General features: G+C 54.8%; 1 protein-coding gene across 3 annotated transcripts in view; it reads left to right on the top strand.

Annotated features, from left to right (window-relative positions):
* ARHGAP26 (Rho GTPase activating protein 26) overlaps positions 1–22,000 on the top strand; it is a 103,907-nt gene extending 81,907 nt beyond the window's left edge. The window contains exons 21-23 of one of the 3 annotated variants that reach the window (XM_059859894.1): positions 16,339–16,449; positions 18,302–18,393; positions 20,621–22,000. In XM_059859894.1, the coding sequence (XP_059715877.1) occupies positions 16,339–16,449; positions 18,302–18,393; positions 20,621–20,709 (292 nt within the window). In that variant the 3' untranslated portion in view covers positions 20,710–22,000. Of the gene's footprint in view, positions 1–13,325; positions 15,222–16,338; positions 16,450–18,301; positions 18,394–20,620 lie in introns of those variants that run through there. The other 2 variants (XM_059859895.1, XM_059859896.1) reach the window with 2 other exon arrangements.
* The last annotated feature ends 298 nt before the right edge of the window (positions 22,001–22,298 follow it).

Below are 22,298 nucleotides of genomic sequence, written 5' to 3'. Positions count from 1 at the left end.
GCCCATCTGGTGATAACTCCAACACACACAAAGGACTTTTCTTCTGAGTTCAATCCTGTGACTGTTGTCAGTACAGTTGATCTCCGGCCAAATCTATGCTGTTGCTTCTGCTATTGCTTCCTTCATCTGGAAAGTTCAAGGGAAAAAATAGTGACCTTAGCAGTGCCTCCCTGGGGAGGGCCGGGTTATTTCTGAATCCCTGAAGTTGCCGCGGCGGAGCCCTCGCGATGGCGGCTCCGCTGGGGGAATTTCCTTCCTGCCAGCCCCGGCCAGCCCCGCAGCATTTTCCCACAGCAGCTCCCCTCCCCACCACGTGAGGATCTGCTCAGATCTCCAGGAGATGCAGCCCGTTCCCCTGGATCTCCGGGCACGCCCTGTGCATCCCTGGGATGGGCAGCGGGAGCACTGCTCCCGTCCCAGAGCGGGGACACTGTCCCTGTCACCCCTGCCAGTGCAGGGACACCGTCCTTGTCACCCCTCCTGGAGCAGGGACACCGTCCTTGTCACCCCTCCTGGAGCAGGGACACCGTCCTTGTCACCCCTCCCAGTGCAGGGACACCTTCCTTGCCATCTCTCCCAGTGCAGGGACACCGTCCTTGTCACCCCTCCCAGAGCAGGGACACCTTCCTTGCCATCTCTCCCAGTGCAGGGACACCATCCTTGTCACCCCTCCCAGTGCAGGGACACCGTCCTTGTCACCCCTGCCAGTGCAGGGACACCATCCTTGCCATCTCTCCCAGTGCAGGGACACCATCCTTGCCATCTCTCCCAGTGCAGGGACACCGTCCTTGTCACCCCTGCCAGTGCAGGGACACCATCCTTGCCATCTCTCCCAGTGCAGGGACACCGTCCTTGTCACCCCTCCCAGTGCAGGGACACCATCCTTGTCACCCCTCCCATGGCCCCTGACACTGCCAGTCCCCACTGGGCCATGCCCAGGGTAGCTGGGTGCCAGTGGCTGCTGGGACAGGGGCTGTGGGCATGGTGAGCTGTTGCCTTGGCTGGGTTGGGTTTGGGGTTTGGGATCTGAGGTGCAGCTCTCACTCTGGCATTTGGGATGGCTCCAGGCCCTGCCGGGCTCTCCAGGCAGGAAGGTAAGTGTGGAATGGACACAAGCTTCATCCAGCTTCACCATCTGCTCTGCTTCCATCATCCTCCTCCTGCCACTAAACCCTGAGCTGCAGCAGCCCCACAGCAGCCTCTCCTCGATGGACAGGGCTGGGATGCCCAACCCTGTGCTGTGCCTGCTCCATGGGGATCATCCCACAGCAGGAGAGCCCTGGGGGCAGGACAGACCACCCAAAGGTAGGATGCCTCCAAATGAAGGCTGTGCTGTACATATGGTACATACAGAGTAAAGATGCTTCTCTCTCTCGTGCCTGGTTGAAGCTCTGGAGTCAGTCACACCCCATTCCCCAACAGGATGGCTTTAGTTTATCCTTCAAGGGGGAAAAAAATGGTGTGTCTTATGACAGAATGAGGTCTGTGAGCCCGGGTCTTGCTGAGACCTTACAAGGACTGGTTGCCAAATTCAGTCTTTCAGATTCCAAGAGTTGCCTCTTCCTAATGGTTTCTTTCTTAATGGAAGTTGCAGAGGAATTCAGCAGCATAACTCAGTTAAAGCTGTGTGAGGCTCTGGGGAGCGGAGGCACCGTGCTGTTCCCCGGGGATTAGGTGAGAGGGCTGGCACTGAACCAGGTGCTTGTGCCAGTTACAGAGCCTTTAGTTCTGTCAGCTGAAACAGGGCTGAGCAGGACAGCACTGGCAGCTCATGGCTCTGACAGTGCTGGTGGCACTTGGTGCTTTTCCACAAGCCCAGTGATGATGAGATAATTTCAGCACATGCAGGAGCATACGGGGTTTTGGTCTGTGTTGAGCTGAAGTTTGAAATATGGATCCTAAGGGGGCTACCACAGGGCAAATATTCTCTGTGACCCCAAATATTTAAATCAAATGTCTTTAATCCAGTCTTTCAATGAAGCAGCTAACTCGATTTTATTCTAAGTGTGTGTGGCTGTCACTCCCCCTGCTTGCCCAGGAGCAGGGGCCGTGCCCGTGTTTTTGAGAGCTCCGTGGGGTTCTGCCCTCGGTGGGGCTGGGTTTGCAGTGGTGAGGATGAGGAGGGTGAGGAGGCTGCCAGCAGTGGGTCTGTGCCCAGCCCTGCCCCGTGTTTGCAGGCTGGGCCAGGGCAGGGTGTCTGAATGGTGCCAGTGTCCGGCAGCTCCGGCCCTGCTCCGCGGGGCTGCCCAAATCCTGTCTCCATAAAGACACTTCTGTTTGGCCAGGCAGCTGAGAAATGTGGGCTTTGCAGGCAGCCTCGGGCAGCCACGCACTCTGCCCCGGGCTGGGGCAGCTGCTGCTGCTGTGCCGGGGTGCTGGGGCTGCCCTGGAATTACCTGCCCTCATGTAGGGTCTGTGGCCATGGGAGGGTTTGGAGGTACCTCAGGGTTTGTGCTGCTTCTGCCAGTGCTGTGACACCTACCCCTGAGTGCTGCTTCAGGACTTTGGGGTTTTTCTTGTGTTCTTCACAATTTTCTGTAATTTTTAGCTGTGGACCAGGGCTGCTGTGCTGGGGAGCTGCTCAGGAGGGGCTCTCTCCTGGCAGCCCCCACGAGCCCATCGGGAGCCTGTGCTCGCCCAAACTGGGAAGCTGCAATGAAAGGAGCTGGGTTGTTCTGATGATATTTTGCTTCAGAATATCCTGCTGACATTTCTGTGGAAATAACTCCTGTGGATTTCAGAGGGAGGCTCCTTGGAGTGCAGATGTTGAGGCCTGCAGGCCTGGGGCGTTTCGTGTGTCCCATTTGCGGCCGTGAGCCCCGATGTGTCCGAGGTGGCCTTTAAATGTGCCAGCTGTAAATTGTGAGCACCATCTGTGAAATGAGAGATGTTTGTTTGAGCTTCTGTTTACAAAAGCCCTTGGCTCCCTGCTAAATGCTCTTGTGTCCCCCAGGTCTGCTCTGCCAGGAGCTGGGCCAGTTCCTAAATCCCCCTGGTGAGCGAGTGTCACTCCTTGCCAGCTGCTGCAGCAGTGGCTGTGCTGGGGCTGGGGTCCCTCCGCCTTGGCGCTGGTCCCCCTGTCCCCCTGTCCCCCTCCCCGGGCAAATGGGCTCCTTCTGGTGTGCTTTCCCTGGAGCACAACCCACAGTCTCCAATCCAGAGGGAAATTGTTTTGCTGCCGGGCTCAGGCTCTTCCTTCCCAGCCACCAATCGGGCTTTTACGATGAGAATGCGTTTATTTATTAGGGCTGGGTTTATTTTTATGGAAAAACTGCTCTGGGCAGGAGCTGTACTGGGTGAGTCAGTGGGACTGCTGCCCCGTGCCAGGAGCTGTCACTGTGGCTGTGGCTCCTGGGCACCAGGGCCACCAAGCCCTGGGCAGGAATGGTGCCCAAAGCAGTGCTGGGTCTCTGTGTCCCAGCAGGTTTCTGTGTCCTGTTGGTTTGTGTGTCCTGTTGGGTGTCTTTATCCTGCCCTGCAGAAAGCATCTTCCTTAGGAAACAGCCAAGCATGAAGCAGAAAGCCTCTGGCAGAGATGTGTCCTTCAGCTGAGCTAAGGGAAGGACAAGGGAATGGCTTCATACTGATAGGAGAGGGTTAGATGGGCTACTGGGGAGGAGCTGTTCCCTGGGAGGGTGCCCTGAGCAGCTGGGGCTGCCTCATCCCTGAGAGTGTCAGGGATAGAAAGGGCTGGGAGTGACCTGGGACAGTGGAAGGTGTCCCTGCCTGTGTCAGGGGGGGCACTGGCTGGTTCCAGCCAAGGAGATAGAACCAGTTTAACACCCTTTCCGTGTTCATTAGTGCCTCCAGGCCTGCCAGTGCTCCCAGTGCTGGTGCCCACCCTCAGGGCCAGGGCACTAGTGGAGATGGGGCCATGGGCCAGGCTGAGCCCCCACACTGCCAGCCTTGGCCCAGGCTGATGCTGCCCCTCCTTCACCCCAGGGACTTGGCATTTAGAGAAATAACTTGGGAAACTCAGATTTAGTCAGTACATGTCTATTTGCATTTAATTTCATTTTCTCACTGACCAAGTATGGCTATTTCTTGCCCTCTGTGGGTATGGAAAGAAATGAGGAGCAGATCTAAGGTCTAGTGGTCATGAAAAAATAACCCAGTTACTCCAAGGAAGAGTGATTATTCCCACAAAAATAAATCTTCATTAGGCATCCCAGTTAAAATTGAACATTTCTCTTTCCATGCCTGAAAATGAGAGAAATTTCAACTATTACTGTCTCCATCAGGGACTTCTCCAAGTGGCTGGGAGGGAGCTGTGGGGCAGGGGGCAGGGGACAGTGCACCAGAGCCATGGGACTGGGGTGATGCTGCACCTTCCTCCCATTGCTCCGTTCCTGTGCTCTGAAGGCCCTCACCATCCCAAATCCAAGTGCAGCATCCCAGAATCATGGAACCACACACTGCTTTGGCTTGGAATGACCTTCAAGCTCCTCCGTCTCATGGGCAGGGACACCTTCCACTGTCCCACGTTGCTCCAAGCCCTGTCCAGCCTGGCCTTGGACACTGCCAGGGGTGGGGCAATGGATCAAACAGGAGAGGGTAGGGTTTCTTTGGAAAAATGGTCTCTTAAAAATCTATGCTGTCTCACCTGATAACTTTGGCAGTTATCAGGTGGGACACATGAAAGCAAAAGCATGTGAGGAGAAGCAAACAGACCTTTAGCTGCTGCTGGTCCCTCTCCTGGGGAGCTGGGCAGAGCTGCAGGAGAGACCAGGCTGTGCTGTGCTGTGCCTGCCCATCTGTCCTCACCAGAGGGGCTGTGCTGAGCCAGGAATGAGTCCTTCACCTGCCTGACCTGCAGTTCCTGTCCCTGTGCTCCCAGGCCCTCGTTCTGCTGAGCTTTCATGGCTCTCTGCTGGGTGGCTCCTGTTGTTTATATTCCTGAAGAATAATGGCAATTAGAGGTGCAGAGGCACAGGTCCCACCCTCATCCTGCCTTCCCGGCAGCCACTTTGGGAATGTCCCTCTGAAATGGCATCTCTGGGACTTCTGTTTAAGAAATTTACTCATAAATCAGCTGCTCCTGTCCCTGAGGAGCCTGGATTCTCACCCGCTCTCCTCCCACCCTGATATTCAGCCCCACTTTAATTTGGACAAAGGCCAGGAAAATGCACTGGTGTTTTGTTTTGTTTTGTTGTGTGTCAGTATAAAAACAGTGACTTGTGCTCAGAGGGGTCCAAATCAGCAGGAATTTCCCCTTGGAAAGGGTGCTCAGGCACTGGAACTACCCAGGGAGGGTTGGAGTGCCCATCCCTGGGGGTGCCCAAGGAAGGGCTGGAGGTGGCACTCGGGGCTCTGGGCTGGGGACAAGGTGGGCATGGGGCACAGTTGGACTTGATGCTCTTGGAGGTCGTTTCCAGCCTAAATGACTCTAGGATTCTGTGTGTTCCTCCTGGGTGTAGAGCTGGTGCCCAGGGGAGTCCCAGGGATGGTGCTGGCAGGGATGGGGCTGCCAGCCTGCTCCAGAGGCTCCGGTCTTGCACTGGACCCTCAGGGCCCTGGGTGGTTCTCCCTGTAGCAAAGACATTTCCATTTCACGTTGATTTCATTTTCTGGTTCTCTGTTCACGTGAAATTGCAAAGCAAAGCCTGTGCTCAGCACAGGGGCTCTGCCACGGCTGGGAGCTGCCTGGGGTGGGGAGCGTGGAACTGCGAGGAAATAGGAACTTGATTAATTGCGAGGCTTTGGGCAAAACAAAGCTGTTTCTTCTTCCTTCCACTGCATTGTGGCCGCCTGGCCGGGAGCCACCATGGCCCTGGAGCAAGCCAAGAGCTGGGAGAGGCGTGTTGGGGCCAGCAGAGCAGGGCTGGGGCTCCCTGGGGACCCTCCTCTGCTGCCGTGTCCCCTGCTGCCCTTCCTTGGGGGACTGAGCACCCTGTGTGCTGAGCACCCGTGGGTGACTGCAGGGAGCCCCAGCTGGACCCTGGGGCTGGGGGGAAGTGTCTGCCTCCATCTGCTCCCTGCAGCCACTCAGAGCTCAGCCCAGACCCCAAAACTCTGCTCTTCTGCCTGATCTGGGTTTGGATCGCCGAGGCCAGCCCCGCGGGGCGGATCTTCGGGCTGCCAAACAATAAATGGCATTTTTGGGGGATTAGGTAAAATCTTGTAATCAGAGCAGCTCCAGAACAGCCTTATCTAAGTGGCTCTTTGAGAGCAGCAGACCAGTTCCCAGCTGTGGTCCCAGGCTGGGACAGGGGGCTTTACACCCAGTGTCTGTGGTTCCAGCAGGGTGGGATGGCTGGAGCTGCTGCAAGAGGTGCCCTGGTGGCCCCAACCCTGCGTCCCCAGCCCAGGCTTTTGCTGCTTGAAGTGTTTCCTTCCAGGCAGGGTCAGGGTACTTGATTCTTTCACCTCCCCTCCCCTCAATGCCTCCTTGTGTGGCTGCTCAGGGTTTGCATCTTTGTGCCTCAGATGGGGATTGGTTTGTGCTCAGGAGGAGCAGAGATTGCTGCCAGGCTAGAACAGAACCCGCCTATCTCCCAGTCCTCTTACTTGAGAAAAGCTCCTAAAATTCCCAGTCTGCTGCTTGGCTGATTCCAGATGACATAACATTCAAACTATCTTGTGACTTATTTATTTTTTTTGGTGCAGACTGTTGTGAGGGTGTCTGTGTGTTTGTTTCTTTTAGAGCAGTTTTAGCTTGGGAGTCCTAGATCATGCCTGTGGTGAGAAAGCTCCATAAACCAGAGTGATTCAGGGCTCTGGCAAATGTCCTTAAACCTGGCTCATGGAAAACACCAGCAGCAAACTCAGTAGACCCCACAGATAAATATACTTGAGGCTTAGTTGCTGATGGCCATATAATCTGTCAATTTATATCCATATCTCTATATATACATGTATATGTACAGATGCTGTATAGAAGGTTGAACTTTACCATCTTGGAGGTCTTTTCCAACCTTAATGATTCCATGAATTCCTTCTTTTGTTGTGCTAAATAATCCAGGATTTACTTTCTGAGCATCTGTATCCTCCCAGGAGGATGTGTGGAAAGGAGCAATGCCTGTGGGCTGCAGGAGCAGGGGTTTGGGGAGGGCAGGGGGAGGTGGTGGATTTCCCTTTGAGGTGGGATGTTTCAGGCTGTTTGGGTAAGAGAAGCCCCCAGCAGTGGGATCCTGCCTGCCCCAGCATCTCTGTGTGCTGCTTTGGGCTGGCAGGGGGAATGGTGGGATGTGTTTTCCTGCTGTGTGGGCTCTCCACGGGCCCTGGAGTTTGGCACAGCAACTGTGCAGAGCTTGAGCTTCTCCACTTTTGGGTCAGCTCTCGGTCTAGAAACTTTCCACAAATTGAACTTGAAAGTGAAGGCAAATATTCTCCTAAAACGAGTCTCCAGCCCTGTGGCCAGCCCCATGTGACCCAGTGGTCATGGATCAAAACATTTCCTCCATCTCATCCCTCAAACAAAGGGAATTTGTCGGGCTGAGAGCCCTCTGCTAACGGGAGCAGGAATGACTTGGGGTGGCTCTGAATCCTCTGCCTTGCCCTGGCCATGGGCTCCTCTGGGCTCTGGTGGCACAGGGGTGTGTGAGTGGCTGCAGATGGACAGACAGATGGACAGACAGATGGACAGATGAACTTCAGAGGCTCTGCACTCCAGGCCACCCCGCAGCTCCTGCAGCCTGACTCCCACCATCCACAGCTTTTCCCAGTGCTGCCCCTCAGGAGACTCCTCAGATGTTTCTGCCTTTGAAGAGCACTGTTCTCTCTGGCTGATGCTCAGGGAACATCTAAGGGTGCTTCTCGCAAGCTGAATTAATTTAGATTTCCTTGCAAGAGTTCTAAAAATGCACCTTAAACTTCAGCAGCACATGATGCTTAAGAGGAAGCTTTCTGGAAAGCCTTGGACAAAAAAGAGATCTTGCACTTGCTTTCCTGATTCCTGTAATTAGTGTGGGGATCGCTGCATAGCAGCATCTTCTTCAAAGAAACTGCCTCAGACAAATATTGGCTAATGGAAATTTTACTTTCAAATGGAGCAGGGTTTGAAATCCATCCCAGTCACTGTGGGGGGATGAATGCAGGAATCAAAGATGCTCCACCAAAGCCTTCCCGGGGGCAGTCACAGGCACTCTGTGTGCTGAGCTGCTGTGTGGAGCTCAGGATCATCATCCTGCTGGCCAGGCCTCTCTATTTTCTCTTTCTCCTCCCTTGTCTGCCTTCTCCCCTTTGATTTTGGGCTCCTAGGGTGTTCTGCCTGCCCCAGCCTGCTCAGCCCCCCATCCAGCTCTGCTCCCAGCCCCTCTGCTCAGTCAGTGGCTGAGTTTCCTTTGGGCAGAATCTCAAGTGTGAGCCCAGCCAAACCTTTCATTGAGCTTGCTGAAAGCAGAATGATGGTACATTAGGGCTTCCTGCCACCCATAAATGTCACCTCAGGTGAAATATAGTAGAGAAACGGCCAAGTGCATTCTTTGGTTCCTCTTTTTGCAGGGAGGTCAAATTCAAAACCAGGGATGTGGCCCAGACTCCCCCTTGTAAGTCTTTTGACAGCTCTGGGAGTGTTTTTGAGGCAGTGCTGGGCTCCAGCCCCACCACACAGCACTGGGACTGCTGAAAGCAGCCCAGAGCTCCCCCGTGGCCCGGCTGGAAGGAGCTGGGCTGGCACAGGGGACGTGAGCAGGGTTCAGATTGGGACCACCCTGGGGCCACCCCTGCCATGCCATCCCATTTCCCCTTTCCCAGCAGAAGGCTGACAATTGCCCCGAAGGGACTGAGCAGAGCAGGGCTGCTGCTCACAGAGACATCGTGTCTCCTCTGAAAGGGGATCCTTGTGCCTAATTAATCTCCTAAATTAGCTGGAGCTGTAAGGCCTCTGCTTTCCCCTCACCTGGGGGTAACCCAATCCCGTGGCTGCTGTGCAGACACTGGTGACAGGGCAGTGCTAAGCTGGGACATTGTCAGCAGCCCCAGAGCTGTCACAGTCCCCTGCCTGTCCCCAGGCTGGCACCGTGCCCCGGGCTGGGAGTGAGGGATCCTCAGGGAAGGTGTCCTGGCTGGGCACTGGGAAGGGAACTGCTGGGGAGCTTGGGCAGACAGCACAGCAGTGGGTGCAGCACAGGGAGATTTGGGAAAGTACACAGAAAAAGGAGTGGAAAAATAGCTAACCAGAAAAAAGTCAATTGAGTGTATTAATCTTTGCTGTATTTGATTACTGGGAAGGGTTCTCCAAGGCTACATGTCCAGCTTGATGGCAGAGAGAGAAATTGAGGCTGGGCCAGTAAACTGGGAGGGTTGTGGTGCTCACACCTCCCAGCTGTGCGACTGGAGGAGGGGAGTTTTGCTGGTTAGAGCTGCTGAGGCAAAAATGTTATTACAAAGTTTGGTGGTTTTAAGTGAAAAAAAAGATGGAAAAAGAAAGAACAGAACTAACATGGTGTTTCTTTTGATAAATATGATCGAGTTGGATTGTTTCAGCGTTGTGGTCTGTGGGGTTTGCAGTGAAATGCTCTGATCAGCTTTTGTAACTGGTGTGTGCAGAATGCTGCAGAGCAAAGCAGCTCGAGGCCAAATGGACAAAACAAAATCAGGAAAACCAAGAAAATGCAGAAAATTATTATGCATTGTCTTTACTCATCCATTATTTCCAATCACCTTCTCAGGCCCAAGTAATCCCATTGTTTTTCCCACTGCGTGTGCTCTCCGTGGGCAGTGTTGGCTCCTCGTGCAGGGAGGAGATTTACACACTAAAAAATGAGAGTTTGAGCCCGTGGTGCTAATGAGGCTCAAAGGAACTGTCTTTGTTTTCTATTAGGATCTGAGCCTGGAAGTGGCCTCCTATCAAGTTATGCTGGGAATATTCCTTAGCCAGGAATGAATTTTTTACAGTGGGGAATAACTGTTCTGGTCGTTTCCAGAAACTGCTTAAAAAGTGAAAGGAACCTCTCCTCCTTTGGAGAGCTGACAGTGCCAGCTCCTGGGGGAGTTGCTGCTGCCATCCCAAAGTCTGTACCCTCCTTGGGGGGTGGCAGAGCACTGTTTTTCCCCCTGGGAGCACATGGGGCAGAGCAGGGGATCCCCCATTGCCTGCCTTGGCCATCCGGGGTCCCTCCTGGCTCCTGCAGCAGAACAGCTCTGCCAGCCAGAGGAGGGCTCAGCGTGGGGAAACGAGGACCAGATGCCCTCACTTTGCACCCAAAGCCAGGCTCCCAGGGCTCTGGGGCAGCACGGGGTGGGTGCTGCAGGGCTGGACCCTCCGGAGCCTTGGGCAGGGGTCAGGGCTGCCCTCCCCCGGGGCAGGTGGTGGAGGCTGGCAGCAAGGACAGCGTCCTTCTGTATCCCTCACTTCCCTGCAGCTCTGAGCTCCCAAAAGGAGGTCACCCTCAGCCACAGAGCTCAGGTTGAGCTGCTGGTGGCTGGCAGAGCCAGCTCGGCAGCGCCTGGGGCTGCCCGGGGCACAGGATGTGTTTAGCTCAAATATTTGATCCTCCCAAACCCCCCACAGCTGAGCTGGGAGCTGTGATCCCACAGGGACTTTAATTTCCTTCATTTTCCAAGGATCCCATATGGTTGTTGGGGTGGCAGATGGGAGAGTTTTCTTTTCAGGGGGATGTAAGATTGCAGTGCATTGAATGCCAGAGAGGAGTGAGATTTCTGGAGGGCTGTTGAGTTCTGCTTAATTGCAAACAGAATTTGTTGGTGACTAATGCACCCAGCCTTGCAGCATTATCTCATGTTAGAAGCTGTGGCACGATGGAGAAGCCATGACTAAGGCACTGGCTCCTGATTTACCAACACTTCCCTCCTAAACTGCCGCTCTGGCTCCCTGCTGCCACATTACAACTTTTCTATTAATAATTAAGAGCTTTAACACAGTTTGAAAGCCCTCGGTTCAACATAAAACCTTCCAGCCTGATTTTGAGTCAGCTGAGAGCCTTTTGGGCAGAGAGGAAGAGGGAGGGGGGTATTGATGGAGCAGAAAATGCAGCTGCTGAGCAATAGGTGGAGTGAGATATAGGGAAGCAATCCTTCCCTGGCAGAGTGGGCAGGCCTTGGCACAGGTGCCCAGAGCAGCTGTGGCTGCCTCTGAGTCCCTGGCAGTGCCCAAGGCCAGGCTGGACAGGGCATGGAGCAGCCTGGGACAGTGGAAGATTGGAGTGGCACTGGATGGGCTTTAAGGTCCCTTCCAGCCCCAGGCCATTCTGTGGGTCCAGGTCCTGTCCAGGCAGGTTTGTGTGGAGCCGTGGCTGCCTCCACTCCCTGCCCTGCCCCATCTCCCCCTGCCTGTCCCAGTGCTGGGACTGTGAGAGCAGCCACTGCTGGGTCTGTAGCTTGCTGGTGGTACTGGTAATTCTCTGGCTCAAACCAGTTGTGCAGCTGTTACTGAAATGCCCTTCCCTGTTAAGATGCCACCATGTCCCATCACCTGGAGCTCACCTGGCACGAGGACACCTGTGCTAGCACCAGGCTGGTGCTGCAGCTTCCTTCCTGCAGTGCCTGCAGCGCTTGCTCATGCTGAGAACTCTTGCACTGCTGACTCTCTGCTTGCTCCCTCACTGTCTGCAGCACTAGCAGCAGGCTCTGAGCTCCGTGCCAGAATTCTGTACCTGTCACCTCCTCCCTCTGCACCATCGAGCACCATCCGTCTGCGCCTGGAGATGGGAATGTGGGACAGCAGCTCCAGCTCTCCTCCCCAGAGCCAGAACTCATCCTGGGCTCGCTCTTATTCAAGTGGAAAAGCTTTTGGATGGTTTCTGAAATGACTAAAGCAGGGAAATATTCCCACACATGGGAAATCAGCCAAGCAGCAAAGTGACAAGACAAACCCATGTGCTGGGTGTCATCAGGATTACAGAGGGACACGTCCGTGTTGTTGGAAAGAAGATCCTGAAATCTGTGCTGATGGAGATGGGAAACTGGTAAATGGAGACGTGGGGAAGGTCTGTTCTGAAGAATTTGAGAATTTTTGGACCAGTTTGGTCAAGTGATGCTGATCACAGGCCATTCCAGCCGCTTATTTCTTTAAGTTTCTTTAAATTTTTCCCACCCAAACAAGCATGCAGCAACATTGCTCTCGAGAGAGCAACACTGCAGGGAGTTTAACATGGTTTTTCTTGCTTTGAAGTACCAAGCATCGGAAGAGCCCTGCCAGACTGGAGGCCTGTGAGCTGGTGGTCAGGTCTGGGGTGGTTCTGCCAGGAGTGCCCAGGAGCTGCTTCCTAGAGCCCATCCATCACTCCAAGCTTTGCTGGGACCTGCTGCACTGCTTGAGCTCCATGAGCTTCCCAAACCCAGGCTGCCTCCCATTTCATTTAGGCAACAGAGCCATGGCTGCTGGTGAGCTGCAGTCTTGTCCTTGTTTCAGCAGAGCTGAAGTGCTCTGGCATTACATAAAGCTGTAATTTTCTTTTTTCTTGTTACCTTTGAGAAGAACCTTATGTTCTGCAGCTTTGTTCTATAGGAATAGATCAGGGAGCGAAGGGCTGGGTGGTCCTTGATGTATTTTTCTGCAGTCAGGTACTGATCATGTCAGAAGGGGAATATTGTTGTTTATTCTAGAGGTGATTTCATGAAAGGGCTGGAATGCATCAGTGGGCTCTGCCCGTCCATAGCTCTGAGATGTTCTGTGGCAGAAATAGCCCCGAGTTCCACAAAAATAAACAGGTTGTAAACATGTTTGAAGTGGAACCGATGTCCTCTCGGCCAGGAGATCAAAGCAGCAGAAGTTGTCTGGAGACCTGCTGAGAGAATCTCTGAGAGCTGCACATGCCTGGGGGCCTGAGCCGGCTGAGGAGCGCCAGAGGCAGCCTGGGCAGAGGAAGAGGAATGAAAGAGGCAGGTTAGGAGAAAAGAGCACAAAAAAAGTTTTTTTAGCCCCAGCAACTCCAGCAGAGTCTTGAAACAAGAGTTACTGCTTTTTTCAATGTTTGGGCAGCAAACTAAACATCTGCATGGGAAAGGCAGCGTGTACGGCCGGCATGGGAAGCAGGGAGGAGGATTTAGCTCCTAAATTCATGTCCCAGTACTGTGTTTGCTGGAAGAGTGGGATTGCCAGAGGGACACATGGAGTGGAAGGTGCAGGTGCCCTGCAGGTGCTGTGGCACAGTGCCCTCCTTGCCCTGCCCGTGCCCAGCAGTGCTCCATCCCTGTGGGATCACAGCCACTGCTTCCAAGGCGCAGTCGGACCATCAGGAAGGGCAAGAGCCTCAGGATGCCTTGGGCTACAGACTTGTGGAGTTCCCCCAGCTGCTTCTGCTAGGGAAAGGTCCATTCTCACCTTGGAAGACTCTAATTTGAGCCATTTCTTTCTTTCCTGCTTCTGATGGTTTTGGTTCTTAGCAATTTTCTCTGTTTTGTTTCTACTGTGCACCCAACAGGAAGAGCCCCTCGCAAAGCCCTCCCAAGTAAGAAGAAGGAAAACAACTGTCCAGCTGACATTTGCTGCCTGCAGGCAGCTGCCAGAACTTCCCCCCAGCCTCTCACCATCTCTGCTCTTTTTGTGAGAAACAAAGGAAATTGGATCCTACAAGAAAACTGTTTTCCAAAACGCCAGAGATCTCGGGATAGCCCATTCCCTCCTGTACACTGACACCTCCAGCGAGGCAGGACTTGGGTCTGGCAGTCACATAAGCTCAGGAGGGTGAAACTCAAGCAGTAGCTTGGAAATAAATACCTGTATTTCATGGGAGGGAGGTGAACCCTTCATACCCATCATACCACAGGGTCTGTTGGTCCTGGGCTGCTGCTCCGGTGAGTCCTGAGCTGTCCATGGGTTCTTCTTGAGGAAATGTTCTGGAAGGACTTGCAGAGCAGCTCAGTCACTGTAGGACCATGTTCATCTCCTCTGTGAGCACCTGATGGGCACAGGGTGCTCTGCACACCCCAATGCACATGCTGGAATTAGTGACCTGCTCTTTCTGTGGGTTTGCTGGGCACAGAGTGTTTTCTGTGACACCAAGGATCCAAAGGCACCAAAATCCTGCTCCAAACTACTGATAACTTCTCAGGCAGAGGCCAGCCCAAGTGTTGGTTCTTTCAGGCTTTTTTCCCTGGTACCTCTGAGATCCTGCTGGTTGCATTCCCCACTGTCATGAGCGGAGCGGGCGCGCAGTTGTGGAGCAATGACAGTGCCTTGAGGAGAAATGAGAGCTGCATTCTTCTGCCATGATTTCATCTCAAAAAGTGCAGTAGCAACTTCCAGTCCTGGAGCCCTCTGTCCCTGGATTTTCCTTCCTTTGTGCGGTGGAGAGACCCATGGCTGGTGGCAGAAATGGTGTCCATCCTGTGCTGGCACACCAGTGCCATGTCACAGTGGCCATCCCATGCTGGCACACCAGTGCCATGTCACAGTGGCCATCCCATCATGGCACACCAGTGTCATGTCACAGTGGCCATCCCATGCTGGCACACCAGTGCCATGTCACAGTGGCCATCCCATCATGGCACACCAGTGTCATGTCACAGTGGCCATCCCATGCTGGCACACCAGTGCCATGTCACAGTGGCCATCCCATCATGGCACACCAGTGTCATGTCACAGTGGCCATCCCATGCTGGCACACCAGTGCTATGTCACAGTGGCCATCCCACCACTGGCACACCAGTGCCATGTCACAGTGGCCATCCCATGCTGGCACACCCAGTGCCGTGTCACAATGTCCATCCCATCACTGGCACACCAGTGCCATGTCACAGTGACCATCCCATCACTGGCACACCAGTGCCATGGCCTCTTGCACCTGGAGCCTGCTGCCCACAGCCACAGTGCTGGGAGGGCTGGTGGGTGTTGGTGGCCGCTCTCAGCAGGACAAGCTCAGCCACATTTTGGTCACCTGCTCATCACCCCTCCAAGTCCCACTTTGGCCAGACTCCTTGGAGAAGGGAATTGCTAGGCCATCTCTTTGAAAGAAGTGGTGCTTAAAGGGTTAATTTTGGCAGTTTGTGATGACTTGTGACCTTGGTAGCACCTCCCCTTTGGGAGTAGGGATAGATGGAGTATCTTGTAAGTACCAACGGCTGTCAGGTTTGGTAAAGACCAAGGAAAACTCATTTTTCAAAAGATGCAGTTTTGATGATAGAAACGCGAAAGGGTTGTTTTTAAATAGTGATGGTTATTAGCAGAACATTTGGAGGATCTCGTTGATAGCCTGCCTGACAGCATTCCCTGTTTCCCAGCCTCTGGTGAAGTCATGCTGCACTCACTGCTGTATCCATTTCTCTATGTGTGTAATCTTCTGATGTAATAAAGGTGTTGCCTATAATTTCAGAGGGAATTAATCAGTGTCTGTTGAATCCAGTGACACAGCTTCTGCAAGGAGTCAAGCCAAGAGTTTGGCCTTAAGCAGAGATGATCCAATTTCCAAGGGGAAAGCATCCATGTCATAAATATCCCCCCATGGTGGCAGCCAGAGGACACTGGGGAAGGTTAAACGTTGGTCTGAACTCCTGAGGTTCTCCATGTGTTCTGGAGCCACCATTCCCTGAATCCCTTCCCTCTACCCCAGGAGGCCCCAGCTGAGGGCTGAGGACACAATCCTGGGGGTTGTGCTCTGTCCCCACCTCATCAGACCTGTGTGATCAGAGGTCCTGTCCCTCTTTCAAGGAGGAAACATAAGTCCATGATGCTTTTACAAAACTTCTTGTTTTTACAGAGGCACTTGCAGTATGGAGAGAGATTTCTGGTGTTTTATCAGGGATGGAGTTTCTAATCTGAACTGGATAGGGAATACCAATGAGTGCTAAGCAGAGAAGCAGTAAATTAATCAAACTGGTATTTTAGTACAATAATTGTTTTTTAGTGAACTTGAGAATGACCTGAATTGAATAGTTTGGAAGGACCCAAAAACTTCTGTGTGCAATTACCAGTTCAGTAACTCGATTCAGCTCCAGTTGACAGCTGTGGCTTCAGGAATCAGCACAAGGGGAAAAAGGGATGTAAAACGTGGGAAACAAAATCAATGGCATTTTTATACACCGAATGTATGAGCACCACAAGTGACAGACAGAGGGGGTGGAGGCTGCTCGCAGGCGTCATTAACATCCAGAAATACCAGCAGCTCTTTCTGGGAGCTCTGGGGGAAGCACAGGCAGGTAAGTGGCCTTGCTGCAGCACAGACCCTTGGCACACGGGGTGCCAGGTGCCATCGACAATGGATGCACCTGGGGCAATGGAGTGGGGTTTGACTGGAAGATCCAGCTCTTGTTGTCCAGACGAATGCAGACCCAGCCTTGAAACACTCCCCAAGGTCTTGGCACTTCATTCTGTAGCTGTGTCTCACGCTGGGAATACTCCCAAGGCACTCGCTATCGTCGGCTGCCGTCTGTGTGTCTCTGGGTTGCTGTTTGTTGCTGTGCTTGCATGTTGATAAGGTCTCTGGTTATGTCTTGCAGCCCTCAGAATCCAAGCCCAACGTCACCCCTCTCACCGTCCTGGCCCATGTTCTCTGCGCCATCAAGTCCTATGCCCACCTCCTCTACGTCCAGCGACTCATCCCCCATCAGGTCTGTTGCACAATTCGCTTGGCTTTTTGTTGCTTTTGCTGTTTCTGTTGAACTTCCCTGGTTTCCCCCACTTCACTTCCCTTTCCCTTGGCATCCTGCTCAAACCCTCCCAAGCAGCTGTCTGCACTCAGCAAGAGGGGAGCTTTCAAACCCTCCTGCCCCAGGAGAGCCCCTTGGAGCAGCCTGAGCCAGGCTGTGGCCAGCAGCCCCCAGTGAGGGGAGCAGGAGCTGTGCTCTCTGTCACTGCCGGGCCCAGCTCAGCGCTGCGCTGGCTTTGCTCTGCTCTGCAACAGGTAAGAAGTGTACTGCGAGGAGTAAAGAGCCTTTGGAAAGCTCTGCCACCCCTGGCTTTCTGGCCATGGCCTTGTCTGGGATCCCAGGAGGGTGATGGGCATGGGGTAGCACAGGCTGCTCCCAGGCTAAAGGTCCTTGGGCACCGCTGGAGCAAACCCTTCCTGGAAGCTGCAGAGGAACCAGGGCAGGATTCCCAGCAAGTCCCAGAGCAGTGGGTCAGGCTGAGCTGTGTGCCAGCCCCGTGGTGTCCCCCTGTGCCCTGAGCAGGTGCTGCCCGGGGTCCTGTGCCCTTGGCACCAGCGATGCCATCGTGCCCTGAGTGCACTGTGAGCCTGGAAATTCCTTTTGTTTTCCTCCTGATGGTCTCAAGCAGTCCATGTGAGCGGTGCCTCCTGGCAGTGGAGGACCCTCTGGAGTGGGAGGATTGTTTGCCCATCCTGGTTTTTAAGTGTTTGGGAGCTGCTCGTGTCAGGCAGCTGGAATTTGGAGAAGAGAGATCTCCATTTCAGGGCTCTCTTTGCAGCAGAGCCAAAACCATTCCCAGCTCCTGGGTTTGGACTTTGGTGTGAAGGGGAGCTGCTCTTGTGTTGCTGCTTCCCTGGGTTCATCCAAGGAACTCAGGAACTTCAAGTCCTTGGAAAGATAAAAAATTGGTAAAACCACTGATCTGAGAATGGTGACATCTTGTTCCCCAGCCCAGCAGCTCCTGGGGCACTTCATTGCTTCCCTTGGCCATGTCACAGCTGAGCAGCAGTGCTGGATGTGTCTGGCTGCTCCGATGGCCAGGGCCTGGCTGGGCTGGCACTGTCACTGTCACTGCAGCCTGGCAGTGTCCCAGCTTTCCACCAGCCCTGCTCCAGCCCAAAGCTGGGAAGGATGGGTGGGTATTCCAGGTGCAGGGACAGCTCTGTGTGCCTGTGCTGTGCCTAAGGAGCCCTGAGGTCCCTCATTTTCCTCTCTCTGCCAGCAGTTGCTCCATTCCTGTCTCTCCCTGCTCCAATTCCCTCCCCTGCAGCGTGGGCATGCTGACACTTCCAGCAAAATCTAATGGCTGTTAAATCTTTTTTAACTTTAGGTACAGGCTCTAAAGAAGTGCAGCAAATCCTTCATGGACCTGCTTGTCTTTCTGTTTTGAAATAAGCTAATCAAGTGCTAATTCTTCCTTGTGAAATTCTCCTTGTGGTTGCAGCTGCACTTGGATGGGTTTGGCAGAGCGGGGCCAGGGGCAGCGGGTCAGTGCCAGCACCTGCTGCCACCTTTGCTCTGTGCCAGCCTCTGGTCAGTGATGGCCCCTCAGATACAGAACATTCCAGCTCCAGCCTAGAGGGGATGAGGGGACCCCTGGGCTGGGCTGGTGCTGTTTGGGCACCAGTGTGGGCTCCAGTCCAGCTGGGCTCAGACTGGGATTTGCACTGGGGTGAAACGTGGCTCATCCCCGAGAGCCTTCAGCCTCTGCTGCTGTCTCCCTCCCTCCCTCTGGGGCAGGGTAGCCCAGCAGAGGGGCACAGCTCTGTGAGGGCTGTGGGCGGCCCTGTGCCCACTGGTGCCTCTCTTGCAGCTCCCCTCTGCGCAAGGCCCGCGCGCTCTACGCCTGCAAAGCCGAGCACGACTCCGAGCTCTCCTTCACGGCCGGCACCGTCTTCGACAACGGTGAGTGCTGGGCCCCTCCAGGCCAGCCCTGCTCCCAGCCTGTCCTAGGGCCAGCCCTGCTCCCAGCCTGTCCCTCAGGCCCTGCACACCCCCTGGGCCCCTCCAGGCCAGCCCTGCTCCCAGCCTGTGCCATGGCCAGCCCTGCTCCCAGCCTGTCCCTCGGGCCCTGCACACCCCCTGGGCCCCTCCAGGCCAGCCCTGCTCCCAGCCTGTCCCACGGGCCCTGCACACCCCCTGGGCCCCTCCAGGGCCAGCCCTGCTCCCAGCCTGTTCCAGGGCCAGCCCTGCTCCCAGCCTGTTCCAGGGCCAGCCCTGCTCCCAGCCTGTTCCATGGGCCCTGCACACCCCCTGGGCCCCTCCAGGCCAGCCCTGCTCCCAGCCTGTGCCATGGGCCCTGCTCCCAGCCTGTTCCAGGGCCAGCCCTGCTCCCAGCCTGTCCCATGGGCCCTGCACATGCCCTGGGCTCCTCCAGGCACAGCCAGCCCTGCTCTCAGCCTGTCCCATGGGCCCTGCACACCCCCTGGGCCCCTCCAGGCCAGCCCTGCTCCCAGCCTGTGCCATGGCCAGCCCTGCTCCCAGCCTGTGCCATGGGCCCTGCACACCCCCTGGGCTCCAAATCCTCCCGTGGCTCCCTCCCCCTCCCCTAAGCTCAAGGGAGACCCTGGTGAGCTGTGCCTGCCCCGGCGTTTGCCATTCCCAGAGCTGTTCTGTGCAGGGGAGATGAGATTCCAGATATCAGCACCAGAAATACTCGGGGCAGCTGCTGCAATGTTTTGTGCAGGAGATGGGAAAGCCACGTGTGCTTTTTCCCTCAGGATAGGAGCGCTGGAGCAGGTGGGCTTTGCTCACTCAGACCACGCTAATGAACTCAGATTTGGTGTTTCCTGCACCAAGAGTTTGTGCCCCATGGAGCTGAGCAGATCTGGCTTAGTTATAATCCCAGTGTAACGAAAAGACATTTTACTCCTTTCCAAGTCATTCTTGGCTTTTAAATGTTAAGCATTGTCATTTGGGAAGCTGCTACCACATGCACTGTTTTTGCCCAGGGACATAGAGGCGAACACGGCAGAAAGGGGAGGAGAATGAATACATGTGAATTAAAGACAATCCTTCTCCGAAGCAGCTCCATAGTCATCTTATAAATAAACATGGTCTCCCCTCTGAGGGCCCGTGGGAATCAGAGCAGCTAGGAGGGGAACAAGTTTGAATTAAATACATTATGTTTGCTGATAAAAATCAATGGATTATTCAAGGGAAAAAGTACACAGCGTGTTCCAGTCACTCAGCAGTGCAGCAGGGGCTCACGTTGGCTGGGGGACGTGAGGTAGAGCCAGCCTGGCTTGGTGGGACTCTTGCTGGGATCAAGGGCCTTCTCAAAGCCCAGCGAAGGCAAAGGGGCCTCGGCAATACTTGGAGCCAGGTTCCAGTTTGGCTTTGAGCTGCTGTGGGGCTGCACGTGGCTGAGCAGCAGCTCGATCCAGCTGGGGCTTGGGGCTGCAGCTGCCCACAGGGAGCAGCACCCACGTGGGCACGGTGGCACTTTGAGAGCTCCAGTTCACTGACCCACACACGAGTGAGAGCTCCAGTTCACACCTGCAGCCACAGCAGCCCAGGGAGCTCCAGGAGCTCAGGAGCACGGGCTGCCCACCATGACTGTGGGAGGGGGATGTTCCTCTGCCTGCAGGCGTAGCTCTGGCCTGCCTCCTGCAAAATCAGCAAATTTTTGGGGGTTGATTGAATAAAGAAAGGCTTTTGAGGACTGATCAGGTTTCTGGTTGCACACAGTCAGGTTGCAGGGTTGGCTTTCCCACTGGGATTGTTCCCTAATGCAATTTCCCTCCCAGCCTGGGCCCAGGCCAAGGCGGGATGTGCAGAGTTCCCATGTGATGGAGCTAACCACGTTCTCTCCAACTTCCACGAGATCTTAGCTCAAATCCAGGGGAAGTTTTGAGCCCCTTTTTTTATCCCAAATACTTCCCTCAGCCCAGCAGCCCCAGGGAGTATTTGGAGCCTGCAGCTCACTCGCTGAAGGAAAGGCCAAGGAGTCCCACGGGGAGCAGGCAGGGACAGAGCACTTCAGCTGCCTGAGCCCCTTGGTGTCTTCACAGAACCATGGGATGGTTTGGGTCAGAAGGGACCTTGAAGATCATCTTTGAGTCTGTTAGTTCCCTTTCTTAAAAATGAGCCCAAATGCAAGGTCTGAGCTGCCCTTCCCCTGTCTCTGCAGTTCACCCGTCCCAGGAGCCCGGCTGGCTGGAAGGGACCCTCAACGGCAAGACAGGACTGATCCCCGAGAACTACGTGGAGTTCCTATAACTGTGGGGTGCCCAGGGCCACTGCTGAGCATTCCATGGTATCCATGGCCAGTCCTGCAGGCCCCTGTGCCACCGTGTGACCCGGGGGAGGACAGCCCCGTGCCCGCTGTGGATGTTTGTGTGCATCGGACGCCGCCTCTCGTCCTGCTGGGCTGCAGGCAGCGCTCCTGGGGAGATGGAGACACTCCCCCAGCCCCGAGGAGGGGTGCTTCAATGCACATCCCAGCGATGGAAAACCAGCCCAGGGACAGCCAAGTGCTCCGAGGGGCCGAGCTGAAGACTGGGAATGGCCGGAGCTGCTCCGAGGGGGGTCCCTGCAGGGGGACATTCCCAGGGAGCCCAGGGCCCCCACCCAGGAGGAGTCCTGTGCTCCCTGTGCTTCCCTGGTGCCCCGAGCACAGCTCTTGGTGCTGCCAGGGAGTTCTGGGGCAGGGGAAGGGCTGGGGGGCTGAGCCCCCGTGGTGGCTGAGCAGCCCTGGCCGGTGTCCCCTCCTTGTGCCACCGCAGCGCTGGCTCTTGCTGGCAAGAGTGAGCCCCAGGTGGGCTCTGCAGGGCCCAGGGCTGGCAGGGCTCAGCAGGCACCTGCTCGGTGCACAGAGGATGCTTTGGACCAAACCTCTCAAACTCTTCTTTTCTATTTCCAGGATTTTGATTCTGTGGGGCAGCCCTCAGTCTGTGCGAGGTGAGCGGCCCGTGCTGCCCTCCTGCTGCGGCCCCAGACAAACCCCCCTGCTGTTGTTTGGCTCTTTGGTACCTGCCCTTCCCAAATCCCACTGTACAGACACCTCTGTGCTCCCACCAGCGCCCAGGCCCTGCTGGAGCTGCCTCTGCCTCTCTCCAGTGTTGTTCTCCAGGCCTCCCCTTGCTTGCAGCCTAGTCCGTGCCAAGTCTGTGCAGTGCTGGTTGTGCCAGGTGAATTATTTCCATCCTTGCTGTTGGTGTGGCCAAGATGGGGCTGTGCAGGGCCAGGAGGAGCCCTTTGGCTGCCCTAGCCCAGCTCCTGCCTCCATGGACACGCCACGAGGGCTGGGCAGTGTGGGAGTGCAAACCCCTCATGGTTCCAGGTCGTGCTGAGGGGGGAGGGTGGGAGAAGGAGCCCTGTTTGGCTGCAGAGCCAGGATTTTGAGAGCTGGAATCATATTTTATAAAAAGAAAGTCTCAACCCCCAGGCCGTGGGGATGGATGTCGTGGCTTTTTGTAACAGTTTTAAAGACTCTGAGTGACTGAATTGCTCTATGTGTCACTTTTTATTTTTGAAAGGATTAATGTATAAATAGAGTATCTTAAAATATTATGAGGAAAAGATCTATATTTGATATTTTTAGAAGAGCTGTAAGGGGAGAAGCAAAGGACATTTGAGGCTGGTCACCAAGAGGCTCCAAACCCCCCGACCCCCAGCCTGGAGCTGCTGCTTCCTTCTCTCCATGGTGTCCCTTAGAGAGAAGGCAGCTGAAATTTCAGCCTTCTTCACGTGTTTGTCCACAGTAATTAAACTTCCTGGGCTTTTGTCTTGGGGAAAAAAAAAAGGAAAACGGCAGTAATTATTTTCCTGCTTTCCAGGGTGGGTGGCACAGCTCATTCCCATGGGTT

This window comes from Haemorhous mexicanus, chromosome 15 (assembly GCF_027477595.1).
Source record: "Haemorhous mexicanus isolate bHaeMex1 chromosome 15, bHaeMex1.pri, whole genome shotgun sequence".
NCBI classification, from domain to species: Eukaryota; Metazoa; Chordata; class Aves; order Passeriformes; family Fringillidae; genus Haemorhous; species Haemorhous mexicanus.
Note: the sequence above shows the minus strand (reverse complement) of the source record. Positions and strands in the feature narration are given on the sequence as shown.